General features: G+C 30.4%; 1 protein-coding gene across 8 annotated transcripts in view; it reads right to left on the bottom strand.

Moving 5' to 3' along the window:
• LOC145329090 (fasciclin-3-like) overlaps nucleotides 1-15,224 on the bottom strand; it is a 243,259-nt gene that overhangs the window by 37,013 nt on the left and 191,022 nt on the right. For 4 of the 8 annotated variants that reach the window (XM_080173112.1, XM_080173117.1, XM_080173113.1 and 1 more), the window contains exons 9-14: nucleotides 9,979-10,062; nucleotides 8,144-8,285; nucleotides 7,642-7,733; nucleotides 7,236-7,329; nucleotides 3,145-3,186; nucleotides 1,563-1,670 (exon numbers count right to left, since the gene is read on the bottom strand). In XM_080173112.1, the coding sequence (XP_080029238.1) occupies nucleotides 1,563-1,670; nucleotides 3,145-3,186; nucleotides 7,236-7,329; nucleotides 7,642-7,733; nucleotides 8,144-8,285; nucleotides 9,979-10,062 (562 nt within the window). The remainder of the gene's footprint in view (nucleotides 1-1,562; nucleotides 1,671-3,144; nucleotides 3,187-7,235; nucleotides 7,330-7,641; nucleotides 7,734-8,143; nucleotides 8,286-9,978; nucleotides 10,063-15,224) is intronic. The other 4 variants (XM_080173114.1, XM_080173119.1, XM_080173115.1 and 1 more) reach the window with 1 other exon arrangement.

The following is a 15,224-nucleotide window of genomic DNA, read 5'->3' as shown; positions in this document are numbered from 1 at the left end:
TTACTATAATACGATGCGATAAATAACTATTATTTACCGAAGCTTTTCTGTAACTTGAGTAATATCTAAATAAATGTATATTAGGATGGTTTTAGGCCTTTTTTAGCCATTCCATTTTATTAAAGAGCCCCTAGATGCTAGGGGAAAATCCTCTAGTTTGTTAGTTTTTTTGTTTTTATAGACAAACAGACATATTAATTATAGAGCAGCTACGCCGTTACTTTAGTGTATTAGCACTTTTTAAAATAAATTTAAAATTGAAGATTCCCTCGGCATAAAAATTTTAAATTGAAATTACTTTTTTTCATTAAAAAAATTAACATTCGTGACTGAAAAACTAAATATTTTTAAACTTAAAATTTAGTTATTTGGTTTTTTAACCTAACCCCCCTTTTTTGCCCGTACCCCTTTCTCATAAGGAAGGGTCAAAAAGGGGATCGGGAAGGTTTGAAAGGGGTAAAGGGGAAAGGAAAACAGAATCATGCAAAGTAATGGAAAAAATCATTGATTTTTTGTTAAAATTTGTGAAATCGATTGTCAGGCGATTAGTAGAGGGCTGAGAACTTATTTTTTTACACAGTAAAATATGATTTTAAAAACTAGTAATATATTTGATTATTTTCTGTTATGATAACAATAAAAGCAGGCTATGTTGTAGAAAAACACTATCTTTTAGGTCAGTTACAATATTTTTTGACAGGCGAAAAAGGTTCAACCAATAAATAATTCTTAAACTGCCAAAAAGTACTATAAAAAAAACAATAAATCAATGTGTAAAAAAATAAGTTCTTAGTCAGTTTGTTAAAAAATCTTAAATTTCATGCAGGTTAGAATCATACATCCATTTGTAAACAACTTTTATATTTGGAAAATTAAAATATCTAATTTTAGAAATTTTATGTATTTTTGAGAGCATAGCATTTCTATAATAAGGGTTATACGACATATGACGACTAATTTTAGTATAAATGTCATAAAATAGAAGAGAAAGTTATGAAAATTTAAGTTTTTTAAGGTTTTATTAGATTATGTTTTAGGCTATTCAATCATTTTTGCTTTTCTGGATATTATCATCCTTATGAATTTTGTAAAATATTGCATAAAATAGCCAAAATTAGATATCTTAAAATATTTAGAGTTAAAATATTATTTTTGTACAAAGAATTCTTTAAAATTATTTAAAGATCAGCTAATTTTTCTAAGCTGATTTTGATTCCACAAAAATTCCATTCACCAAAAATATATGACCGACACCAACGATTGACAAAAATTAATTTGATGACCAATTTCTATTTTAATGACTTATACAGTTTAGGTAAAGATTCATTATGAAATATTCAATTATAAATGCTGAAAAAATCGTAAGAAGCCCTGGAAAGTGTCATGTGTGACGTCATAAAAATACATCTAAAAAGGAGGAATGAGAAAAGTGGGAAAGGAAACCCCTAAAAAAGAGTTGGATAATAGGCGTGTTTTCATGACGTTACAGATGATACTTTTCAGAGCTACAAATCATTAAAATAAAAATGATCAATGAGTATCTCGGCAACTATTAGACTTACCGGCGAAGCAGAGGAGCCCCTGGGACCTGGCGACAACCACCACGGCGATAACAACGATGGCCAACAGGATGATGATAACGATGGCGATAACGGGACCGGTTCCGGCTTCTAAAATTTAAAAAAAAAGCGTTAAAAGATGTTTTTTTAGCTACATCACAATCATTATTAATTAATTTAAAAAGCAAATATATCAATAGATTTACAAAGTTGTTTTTTTTACTTTTTAAAATGGGTAATCAATCAGTATATGCAAAAAAAACTCAGTTGTGCAAAACCAAAACCATGCTTCAAAAAACTCTCTGGTTTATGATAATAAGCAAGCATTTGAGAAGCAAAAAATTAAACAAAACCTTTTCTACAAATGGTTTCTTGGGGGAAATATATTCTATCACCTAAAAAAATGCACCTAAATCATGCGAAAAATACATTCATTAAAAAATTTACAAACACAAAAAAACATGCATTTTAACTTTCAAAATTTTCAATTTTCAAAATTAAGTAAGAAAAAAACTTAATTGCAGGCATAAAAAAGTTATTTAAAAAATATACCATGCAAAATAAAATGTGAAGTTAGTGATGTTAGATTGGCAATTTTTCAGAATTCAGAAAATAACTTCGACATTTAGGATCAAAGCATTCAAGAATTTCTATTGTTAATGGTTAGTTATGTTTCAGAACAGCTTAAGGATTATAAAAATTAAAATAGTTTCATTAGCAAAGACAAAATTTGAGTCAAGAATCCAGTTTTTTACAAGTAGAGTTAAACTTGTCTTCTTAGTACTATTTTTAATTTCTAATACATATTCCAGTATGGCTTAGAAACCGATTAATATCCGCTGGATTAGAACCTGTTCTCAGCAATACTGGAGAATCATTTATAGCATCGTATTACAGACGATTTCCCACGAATAATAAAATTTAAAAAATAAAATTAAAACGAATTTTGTAACCTGGGCTTTCAAAATTGGTTTTAATCTTATAAGTTTTCGTTTAAATATCCGCGAAAAGCTGTCAATAATATGATGAGATAAATAACTATTACTGTTCTGGTTAGTTGTTAGTATTATTATTAGTTGGGAAAGCAAAATACAGTGGTTGTGGCTTGAAAACCCCATCAAAAGCATTTTATATTACAGGATGTTACCTAATACTTATATTATGAACAATTAACCGGTAAACTATCAAAAGCTTTGTAGAAGTCAAATTTCAAAAATTAAAAGTAAGCCTTATAACATAACTTTTGAAAAAAGACATTTAAAAAGTATTTGATACAATAGCAGTCAAAAAAGATATTTTTATACAGTATTTTTATCTAATACAGCTAGAAAGAGGAAAGAAGCACCCAGAAGTTACAGGATACATAATATTTTTTGCTTTTAAAAAGCATTAATCTTTAAAGACCTTTAGAAAGTGTTGGAATTCATAAAGAATTAAAATAAAAGCAATATATAAGAAAGTTTCAGTAAGAAATATGTGCAAATCTTAGCAAAGTATGAAGCATTTTAAAAGCAAAAATAATGTTGGACACCCTGTAACTATTAATAATAATAGCCCAATAAATACTGTATTTTTGTTGACCTACCGTCATTAAGCGCACCAGGGCCTTCGGAAAACACGTCCTCCCCTAAAAAGTAACACAGAGTGTAAGTTTTCAAAACACCCTGGCTTTTTAGGGGGGTTTTATGACCTTTTTAAGGCCCTATTTTTCTTAAAAGTTATCTATACATTATTGGAAAAGGACGATTTACAATTTTTATGCTTTTTGGGGTTATGTTTTGATTTAGTTTCAGTGTGACAAACATTCATGTATGTTTTTTTTTGTGTGAATTTTTAGTAACATACAGTGCAGTTTTTAGCATAAATAGAATACAGGAATTGTTATAAAACATCCTGTATAATATTTACGATAAACATAGTGTAATGTTAACATTAAATCATGTAAAAAATGTCAATGTTTAAAAAAAATCACACTACATTAAAAAAACAGTCATAAAACAGAAACATTAAACAAGGATGACAACATTTATATGTAATTAGTAGCAGAGCTCAACTCTTTTTCACAAAAAATATATAATTTCATATTTTTTCCCCCTAAAAAATTGAAAAATAATTTTGTCAAGGGTAAAAAAATGTTTTTTTTTGTAGTTTATATTAAAGAAAAGCTGCGTTTTTTTAGAATTTCAAAAATTTGAAAGTAGCTGTTAACATTTTAAATCTTATCAAATAGATTCTTTGTAAATGGCGCGAAAGACATTTTTGAGCAAATAGAACATTGTTTAAACTGATAATATTTTTTGAGGGGGTTTGAAAGACTTAAAACATATTAATGACCTTTTAAAAAGTTTAAGTTTTATTTTTAATTTTAATCCTAAATTCAGTTTAAAACCTAAAATATTGGCAATAAAACTGTAAAAAAACTCATTTTGTAAATTGGTATGATAAGTCTTTAAAAACCTGAACTTTAGAGTCTTGTATAAATAACTTTTTTATCCCCCTTTTCGTCTTTTATAAAAAGGGAATATTCAAAAAAAATTTAAATAAGCTTCTATAAAAAAATGGACATTCAAAAAAGATTAGCAAAATAAAAAAAATCAAGAATAAAAGCAATTTAGCTACATTTTTATATGCATATTGCTCAATTTTTATTACTTTTTTACAATCATATTTTCCTGTTTAATAGTTTTGCTGATATTTTATCAACATAGTAGTGTCATATTAATGGATGAAGAATATGCGTGGATATTATAACAATGAAAAAATTGTCGTCAATTTAGGTTGCTAACATGGAACTCATTTATTGGTTAGTTAGTTCATCCAGTAGGAGGGGATGGTAAAGGTTAAAGATGGGTGGATGTGGGTATTGTAATTTTAGACTGCTGCGAGTTCCATTTATTAGAGAAAATAAAATTCAGGTGTAACACCCAAGTAATAATATATCCATTGTCATATTAACATTAAGAGTTGTTTGATTAGTATTTAATAATATGAGAGAAATGTCGATAAAATTAAATGCCCTTAATGCCCAAAAGTCAACACTTTAACTCCAAGTCTAACAAGGATATGATTTAATAGTTTGTGAAAGGGGGGAGGGGACATTTTGCAATTGATGTACTTGGAATAAAGTGTTAGAATGTTTAAGGGGGGAGGGGGCTATATAAATGGCAGATGTTTAATTTCAATATAAAGCGTAATAAAGAGGTATAAAAAAAATTTGATTGTTTAATCGTTAATGGGAAAAGGAATTAGGTTTCTAAAGAACAAATAACCAGACAATTGTCGACAAAATGTGATATTAGAAGGGAGGAATGGGACATTTCGCTGTTTATTCACTAGTCCTTTAAGTTTTCTTATTCGTTGGCTGCTCAACTTTGAGGCCTTTTACTAAACTGTGATTGGTTGGTTCTTCAAGTTGAATGTCCGAACGTTTCAACTATTAATTGTAATCTACAGAAGGAGCAAGACCTTTTTGTATCAACATTTGGGATGATCAATTTTATATATTGTCTTATCTCTTAAGATCGCTGGATATTAGTCTGAAGTTCTCCAATTTGTTTTTATGAAAAAAAGTCTATTTGATAGACAAATAAAAAAAAAGACATTTAAAATTTGAAAAATGGATTGTTTGTGTTTTTTGATTGTAAATAAATTCATTTTGAATGATTAAAAAGAATATTTAATATCCTTAATAAAGATATTTCTTCACGAGATGACTAATGCCTCCATGTAGCACTTTAGCTCTTTTAGAAATCTTAAGGACATATTATAATGTAACCAAAAGAGGAAATTTTGCGTGTCCGATTTAAATGAATTAAAATCGCTTCATATTTTCTACTGTTAGAAATTGATAAAAAAACTTAAAAACAAGATGAAATAATCCAAAAATGCGCAGCAAAGCATTGGATAAAATAAAGGCTGCAAGGAGAGGCTAGGGCACCAGCAAATAAATTATTTTGTCAATAAAAAGTTATATACAAAGTCCTAATGTCATTGAGCTAAAATAGGACAGAAAAATTTAAGATAAACGGACTTACGTACATACAAAAACAAAGTTACAGAGTAGCAATGCCAATTTTAATCATTTTTTTGTCAGTCTCATGCAACATCTTTGCTCAGTAGGACAGGGATAGATCACAACAAGACTATTTTGTCTCTGCCATTTGACAAATTTCATCACATGAAGTAGAAAGTTTTTTTTGTGATACGCAAACCAACCTAGAAATGGTCGACTGGACTGAGCTTTTACTGGACTCTGATGAGCCTTGAATAGATTTAGGCTATTTTTAAAGGTTATTCTCTCCCCTTTCGGACTAATACAGGCCTCAAAACCTCAAAAATATTTCAGAAAAGTATGCTTATAGTGGAAATAGCCTCAAACCATAAGGGGACCTATGAAACGCCTCCCTGAAATAGAGAACCCAATCGGTTTACCTAGATACCTTAAAGACCTTAATACTTTATATAATAGGATTATTTTAACTGGCGGGGAAAAATAGTTTTCTTGCGAGTGGCCTATCCCTGCTTTGATGTTCCAGATCACGTGTTTGCAAATCTACAGAGGCAGAAAATAATAATTCATATCACTCGGAGACATGCAAATATATTGCAAGCGTAGCAACTCTGTCATTTGGATTTGTTTTGTCTGTATGTCCATCTACTATTTGTTTTGTTACAAAGTTAGCCTTTATATAAAATGATGGCTTCAAAGAAATATAAGGCTAAACAAATCTTAATTTAGACACAATGAATTACTTTTTTAGTGTTACTGTCTGATTTTTGCGGTGATTGTCAACAAGTTAGAAGTACTAATAAATAAATTATGCAGGAAAAAAGTTATTTATGACCAATAACTACCTACACTGCTTAGTAATGTTGTCATCCTTGTTTTGCTTTGGACATTTAAAATTTGAATACGATCCTTTGCCAATGAAGAAAGAGAAAGGCAGTGAAATTTAGGGAAAGTATTTTCTAAAATTTATTCCTTACCCTTCCACCCCATGCTTTAAAATTGATAGAATGCTCGTTTAGGGAGATAAAACGTGAAAAAAATGCTCATAACTTTACACGTAATTGAGTGCTATGAAAAAATCTATTTTGATAAATATATAATCACGTTTCATCCCCTTATAATCTTTTTATCTTTAGTTCCTACTTATTCGAAGAATTACTAAATGAGCTACGAAAAAAAAAATCAAAAAAAAAGCCTTTTTGTATCATAAATAAAAAGTGCCTAAAATATATGAAAAAGTGTAAAAAAAAGTATCTACATGCTCCAGAAGTCCTAACTTGATATTTGAAATGCTAATCATTAAAAATGTAAAAACGTCTATGTAAAAATTTTCAAATGTTAAAAACGAAAAACAGCAATATTAAAAACATTGAATTTTAAAACACCTAACAAATAACAATTTATTTCTGGCTTCAAGGTGATATTTACAGGACAACTTATTTGCAAAAAAAATCCCAATTAAAAAGGACTATGTAACTGAAGAAAAAACTGTAAAACAGTAAAACAAACATTCTGTCTCAATAATAAACGTTTTTAGAGGTAGAAATGTTTGAGTATTAAAAATTATGCGGCCAAATTTTAAGGCACTTTTTGGACATCTTGTAAATATCACCATGAACCACTAATTCCTAAAATTCTGGTGCTTGTACAGTGTTTACGCAGTCTACCTGTGGGTGGCTTAGCTCCAATCTCCAGCTGGAATGAGATGTTGGCCTCTCCGTGGGCGTTGGTCACCACCAGGTTGTTGGAGGTACCTCCGTTCTAGGATACATAGATAGTTTGAGATAGATAGCTAGATAGACAGTATATAGAAATATTGTTATTTGTGTTGACTTAAAGTGTATGGAAATTGGACACAGAAATAAAAGGTATGTTCTTGGAGTTTTGTTATTCAAGTATGGAGGGGCCATTGGACTGTGCCCAAAGATTTTAAAATGATTCGTTGATCCCAATGAGCAATGTCCAATAATTTTAGTTTACAGGAGGGGTAATTTTATTTATCTGTATTAGATCATCCATTTTCTTATCCCTTAAGATCCCAGAGATGGATAGAAGAAAAAAATGGCATAAAACCTGTTCAGCAACTTCATTGATGGTGAGCTTGGCAGTGTGTAGGTCAGGTTCGTTCTCATCCTCCAAGAGAGCCTTGCTGGCGGTGTACTTGCCTATTTATAAATACAATATTAACCAAAGAATAGTTATTTATCGCATCGTATTATAGAAAGCTTTTACGCGGATACAAAAATAAAAAAAATTATGATTAAAACCAGTTTTGTTATCCCCGAGGAGCCGAATGAAAAGGTTAATAAAACACCCACAAAATTTCAAGTTAACCCACCACCTAAAGCTTTTAAACCATTTTGTTTACCTCCATCAAAATAAATAGCTTGAACGTCCCTGCCTAGAATATTTTCCACAATCCTATTCAATATAAATATAAATAGAAAATAACATTAGAAAATATTTGATGTATATTTTTTCAATCTTTCTTACCTACCTACCCACCTTCTAATGTCTACCTATCTATCTTTCTATTGTCTACCTATCTATCCGTCTACCTAACCATAAATCTAACCTTCGTTGCTCTCTGAGCCCTGTGGGACCCTGGTGCCATCAGCCATGACCCATTCCATGTTGGTGGGGGCGGGGTTCAGACGGAACTTGATCTCGATAACGGTGGGCTGGCCGACGGTCAGACCGTAGAACTGGAGGTCATCCTAGGATAAATAGGATAAATGTTAATGAAAACTCACGCAACCTTTCTACAAATTTTGGCAGGTAATGTCAATAAAATGTATATAAGCTTATCGATATAAGCATTAGCGGTACAGGAAAAGGTCAATTAACAATAAATGTATAAGCATAGATGTATAATCCAGACAACTATCTGTCCCAAGTGTTGGGGACCCTATTTGTCTGCTAGAAAATTGCTTTCTTTAGTAGGGACTCGACTACGTTTAAATTTTCGACGTTTTTACAGGGTCCCCACCCTGTGGGCAGAGATACATATAGCTCATGCCCCTTCTATTCTTTTACTTTAATCATGGGGACTCTATTTGACTACGTTTAAATTTTCGACGTTTTTACAGGGTCCCCACCCTGTGGGCAGAGATAAATATAGTTCATGCTCCTTCTATTATTTTATTTTAATTAATGAACTACAAATCAATTGAAAAATCATTTTCCATTTTATTCTTTCCCTTTGTATAAAAATTAATTTGTTTTGCATGAAAATTGTCGCTCAAGGCTGATTATCTGACAAACTATATTTATCTAAAAAAGTGACGATTTCAATTGAATCATTTTTATTACTTGTCAACGTTTTTATGGCATATAAAAATGAAAAGGGGGAGGGGGGGGCAGATAATCTATTAATCAAGGACAATAGTATCCAAAAGTAACGCAGCAACAATAAGATAATAAATACTAAGATTAAACCATAGAATTACAAATAAGAATATGAAAAATAGAAAAAAAATTCTACTAAAACGTTTTTTTAAGATGCTAACAAAGTTATCATTATTACGTCAAATGTCCTTACATTTAGAGCTCATATCAGGGTGGAAGGGGACGTTTGACTGTAGTGTACAATCTAGCAATGACCAAACTTTTCAACCAATCATTTTAATATTTAGAATTGGATGACCATGATTGGGTATGTAATTATTTATCGATCTTTGTCTTATTCCTGTATGTTCCTGAATTGTGCTAGCTACATATAAACGTTTTTTCATGTATATTTTAAGCTAGCGTTGTTAGAAATGGAATAATGATTTTCATAAACGATTTAGAAAAACCGACAGACAAAAATTTAAGATTTAAGGGGGAGAAGGGATGGAATCAACCCTCCAGCGAGATCCTTCAGTACACATCCTGTTATTTTTATTTAGGGATAATAATTATCTGTCCCATTCACTTATTTGTTCATCAGACTCCAAATCTCAATCTTTTGACTTGATGCAAAAACGTTTGAAAACATTGTAATTCAAAAACAATTTACTATACATTAAGCTTACTAGAGGGAAAGGTCAACGGGTGATAAATCATTTTAGCTACTCCATTATCCTATTCGTTCATTCGTACTATCAAACTAATTGCTGTCTGCAATTGATTTCATAAAAAGATAGTTTATGAGAAGCACAGCTTCATTATAATAGTTATTTCTCGCATCGTATTATAAACGGCTTTCCGCGGATATAGAATGCACAATTATAAGATTAAAACCAGTTTTTTAGCCCCTAGGTGCCGTAGGCACGGGCTAAAAAAAACTGGTTTTAATCTTATGATTGTACATTTTTATATTCGTAGAAAGCTGGATATAATACGATGCTAGACATAATTTTTTCGTATGGATGAGAACCGGTTCCTATCCACCGGATTCGAATGAATACAAGAAAAATAAATTCCTACCTTCTGTGGTTCAGGAGCATACTGTACGTCCAAAGCAACGCTGTCGGTGTTCTTTCCCTCAGCAATCTGCGCTTCGGTGTAAGCCTAAAATAAACAGAAAAGTTTGAGTCATCTTGTTGAATTTTTTTTAAACTATACATATGTAGAAAAACTTAGATAATATAATAAGAGTCATCTTGTGGAGTTTTTCTGAACTTTACAGTGTATAATGACGGTGGGAGGGGATATTATACTGGTATCTGAAGTTTTTCATTTGTTGGCTCAAAAGCTTTAATAAAATCTTGATTGGATGGTACAATCCAGCAGTGTCTAATTTTTATCAATATTTTAAGATGCATTGATAAAAAAACAAACAATTTTTTCCTTTTTTTGTCTTAACCCATAAAAGAACTGAGACATAGACAAAAACTAGTGATTGTGGCAAAATATATTCTAGTGCAATAATGGTGTTGGGGACATTTATCTTTTCTTCCAGGGAGGGATGGGACAATTGGTTGTTTATTACATTAGTTTCCAAAGTTTTATAACAAAATTTTTTTATTGGTTGGCTTAACATCAGTTGTGTGTCCAAACGTTTTAACCACTTACTGCAATCTACAGAAGGAGTAGTATTGTGTATCATTATTAGGGATGTACATTAATTTATTGGGAATTGTCTTATCCCTTTAGATCCCTGCTTTTCTTCTCACCTAGATTCTATTTTTGGCATGCTCTACATTTTCTTCTTATATACTGTACACAAACAGACTTACACACACACACAATCACACACCCACACACACAAACACACACACACACAAACACAACCACAAACACAACCACACAAACATAGACACCAAAAATGCACTTTTCAATTGTCAATATAGGTGAAAAAGAACAATTTCCAAAGTTTTTTTTTATTCTTTGAATTTCTAATACATTATCTTTTAAGTAAATAAAGAAACCTTTTTAAGATTCAGGAAGGGAGGGAACATTGAACTGTAAATTACAGTGGCACCCGATGTTTTATAAATACATATTATTCATTGGCTTAAAAATTTTGCGAGTACTTTTATTGTATTTTGATTGGTTGGTTCCCTACTTGAATACATAATAAATTTTTATATAAAAAAATTGAAGACGTATATTAATTTATCGTCCATTGTCTTATCCCTTAGGATTCTTGATCAGATTAGAGGCTGTCAACTGAAGTTAGTGCTAAGATGGAGTATAAATAAAATATATGTATAAATTTAGGTCAGTTGTGTGCAATTCTATTTATGTATTAATAATAAGGATAATAGTAAGGATTTTACGCATGAAGCTTAAGATCTCAATAACTACTGAACTGATTAGGTTCTCATTTTTGGTAAGTTTTACATAGGACCTGTGTTGGTTTAAAGCTATTACATTTTCAGATTTAAGTCTTGGTTTTAAGCTATTTTTCAAGCCCTTTTGAATACAGAGCCCCTAGATGCTAGACACGCAGCTGATAGTCTTTTTATATAAGTTAAAAACGTTTTTGTTTAAAACCAAGGATGTCTGAAATAAAGTTTTACTTTTCAGTGAAGGTTTATATATCTTCAGGAGCACTAACTCTGTTTCTGTTTGTAATAAGTTGTTGTTAAGATTGGCTAATTATTGTGGGTAAGAAAACTAATTATAAATTTGGTTAAATCCGAGGGATATATTTGGTTGGGTGTGGATACATTACCGCAAGGGATATATTTGGTTGGGTGTGGACACAATACCGCAAGGGATATATTTGGTTGGGTGTGGACACACTACCGCAAGGGATATATTTGGTTGGGTGTGGATACACTACTGCAACGGATATATTTGGTTCGGTGGGGACACATTACCGCATTAGAATTAAACATTTTTAATACAGCACAAATTCCCCACCACCCTTATCCATTTTGTTCATTCTTCAAGTAGTTGTAATAGTTTTAGAAAATAGATAGAAACCTTCCCTTGACATAAAACAGCTTTGCTGTAAAAGGACCTTATTGGACCAGCGGTTAGCAAGAAATTTTGAAGCTAACATCCTTCTTTTCGGGATAGCACACCGATTGGAAGCTAGGTTTCTATACAAAAAAAGGTGAAAATATCCCCAACATACCTTTCCATAAATTCGTTAATTGTCATGACGTGGCTTCGAATTTTTGCTCAAACCTCGCTATAGATAACGATTTTTAAACTACCTACTGCAAAGTCAGATGTGTGAAATAATTAAATGAATATAACTGATCTCTTTATACTAACAGGGATACTACATTACTATGTAGAAAGTGAAAACTTATGGACAAAAGTTAAGCAATCAAAAGGGATATACAATAGGTACATTGTATAATCATTAAGGAAATTAGAAACTAAGATTAATATTTTTTCGTTTTTATAAAAACTGCAAAACCTTAATTTCTCAACTTTTATATAATATTTGATATTGGTTAAAGATTATCATAACTACTGACATAATACGAAAATATTATTTATTTCAGTTAATAACCAAGAATAAATTAATTCATGTCATAACCAGCTAGAATTTAAGTAAATTAATCTACGTCCCTTTCTTCCCCACAATATTCACAAGCACCTACAGGCTAATGTTCCCAATGGTCGATGTAGGGACGTCCAAGCTTTTTATTTTGATGGGTGTAAAATGAGAAGTTTTAAAGGTTGAAAGGGGGTAATTTAATGTATTTTTTCTACAATTTCAGGAAGGTTTTTAGGTTTCGGGGGGGGGGGGGGGGGGAGGGTAAACACCTCTTTACCCCCACCCTTGGACGTATATGGGGGAAAGTACAAAATATAAATCATTGTCCTATCATTGAATACATGAAAAAGAAAGTTTTCATTTCAATTCTAGTTTTATAACAGTTAAGATTGTCAACATTTTTACAAAGTTGATGTATCAATCATATAAAATGACATCTTAAAAATAGAGCTGCAAATACGAGAGAGGAAAACGATGGATAAAAAGATTTATAAAGATTAATAGGAAATTAAATTAAATAGATAAGGCTAGAAACTATATGAAGCTTCCCCAAATGGAGAACTCAAATAGTTAGCGAATTACTAAAGGACAAACTAAAAACCTTACTACTTTTTATAAAACTAGCAACTACGACTAAGTATCTCGGGACCAGAAAAATAGCCTAAAACATTCCAAAGACTAAGATCGAAAGAAAACAAACCACCCAGATCTTAAGCATTATTGACATCTTAAAGGACTAACAAAAAACCTTACTACTTTAAATAAACTTAATACCTTAGGATAAGAAAAAGAGATTGATAGATTTTAAAATATAAAATGAACGGGGATGAAAAATAGTGAGGAGAAGTTTAGATATAAAGATTGATAGATAAGAGAAACAAAAAGATTAACACAGAAAAATATAAATGCATTTTTAGACATCCATCAAACTTTTGCACTTTTGCTAGATAGACAGATATAAAGTGTCTAGATAGATAGATAGATAGAAACATTGTGCATCATAAGCCACTTGGGATATGAGATAGACAATAATATATGGATGGATGGAAAAAGTTTGGTAAATGCTTTGTTAAAGTCTAAATTTACTCTAGAGGGGTAAGATATATATAAGGATGGGGAAAAATATCTTTAAAAATAAAGAAAACATATCTTAATTTTTAAATGTTAAGGGGACAAAATAAACCTTTTGTAGTTTAAAATTATTGGTTGAAAGCATTGGACATTGCTAGTTTTAGTAAACCAATCGATTTTCTAAAAAAGGCACCTACCCAAGTTTTTAGGCCAATGATGATACAAAAAAGAACATGAATCTAAAAAGTTCCATCATTTATTTTCCCTAAAACTTGTCTTATCATGTGTATGAAATGTAAAGTGTATTATCTAATAAAAAACTTTTTTATTAAATTTAAAGTTGTGCTTTTATATTTATTTAAAGCTCTCTGAAACTTTATGTACTATCATATTCTTGAATATATTGATTCTATTTTTTGGAATTAGCATCTAGGGACATTTGCCCTTGAGGGACGGGGGAGAATTCTTTATAAAAGCTAAATCTAATGTACCCCCTTCCCCCATAAAATAGCCTAAAACATGCATTTGACAAAGAATGCTGTAGTATTAAAACGAAATTCTTAAGGCTATTTATGAAAAAATTGAAGATTTCTAGTCTTAAACAGATTATATCAATAAATCCATAAATATGACACTCAACATTATTCCAATCCTAACCATTAGCAGTATTGGACGTACGTATGATCATATGTTAGTAAGTTGTACAGTATCTGCGCTACTAAGAAATATATATTTTCTATAATGCAAATTTCTTTTAAGTTAGAAAGTAATAATTTTAAGTATTTAAGTATGATTGGTCATATAATATCATTTAGGTTTACATAAAACAACTTGAATTGTCACTCTTTAAGAGCTATATTTTTTGAAAATGTTTAACTTTAACTTTAGACTATTTAATTTTCAATTTTAAGACTTGGGATGGCTTTAAGACATTTTTCTAGCCCCTTTCTTCACTGTTGAGTACAGAGCCTCTAGATGATATAGGCGTAGTCGCTAATGTATTAATGTATTAAGGTTTTAAAATATTACCATAGTATCAATGATGTTAAAAGTATCTAAAATGTTTCATCCTTTATTTTAGCTAATATTGTCTGTATTGTATAAACATACATTAACCAGTGTCATGTACGATTAAATGATGGAAATTTTTAAGTATTCTTACAATAAAGACAATATTTTAAAGTAGCCAAAATAAAAAAAACAGCCTATAACTTTCTTAGAACCTTAACAAAGCCTGCCCTAGCATTATCATCACATAAATACATTTAAATAAATGTAGTATAACACATAAGCAAACTTTCTATTACTTTAAATATTATGTTACACTGTTGGGACACTTTGAAATCTTTGTGAAATTGTTCAATGAAGTATGAAATTATCTTTCAGTAAACACAAGCATTCTAATAAACAATTTATTAGTCTGACAAATTTAATTCAGATTTAGTCAAGTTTTAGGCTATTTAACTCAGAGAAGGGGTAATAACAACACCACTTATGATATATCATCTTAACCCCCCCCCCCCTAATGTAGAAAGTAACTTTATTTAATGAAATACTTAATTCTTTTTAGAATATCTATCCCTCTCTTTGTAAAAATCCATATTAATCAGTAGATAGATAAATAAAAGTGAATATATAGATAAGTCAAAATGAATTAGAGAATCAATTAAATATTCTAAAAATCTATCAACTAAAATAT

The sequence above is a fragment of the Acartia tonsa genome, chromosome 9, assembly GCF_053477335.1.
Source record: "Acartia tonsa isolate MP-2025a chromosome 9, ASM5347733v1, whole genome shotgun sequence".
NCBI lineage: Eukaryota > Metazoa > Arthropoda > Copepoda > Calanoida > Acartiidae > Acartia > Acartia tonsa.
Note: the sequence above shows the minus strand (reverse complement) of the source record. Positions and strands in the feature narration are given on the sequence as shown.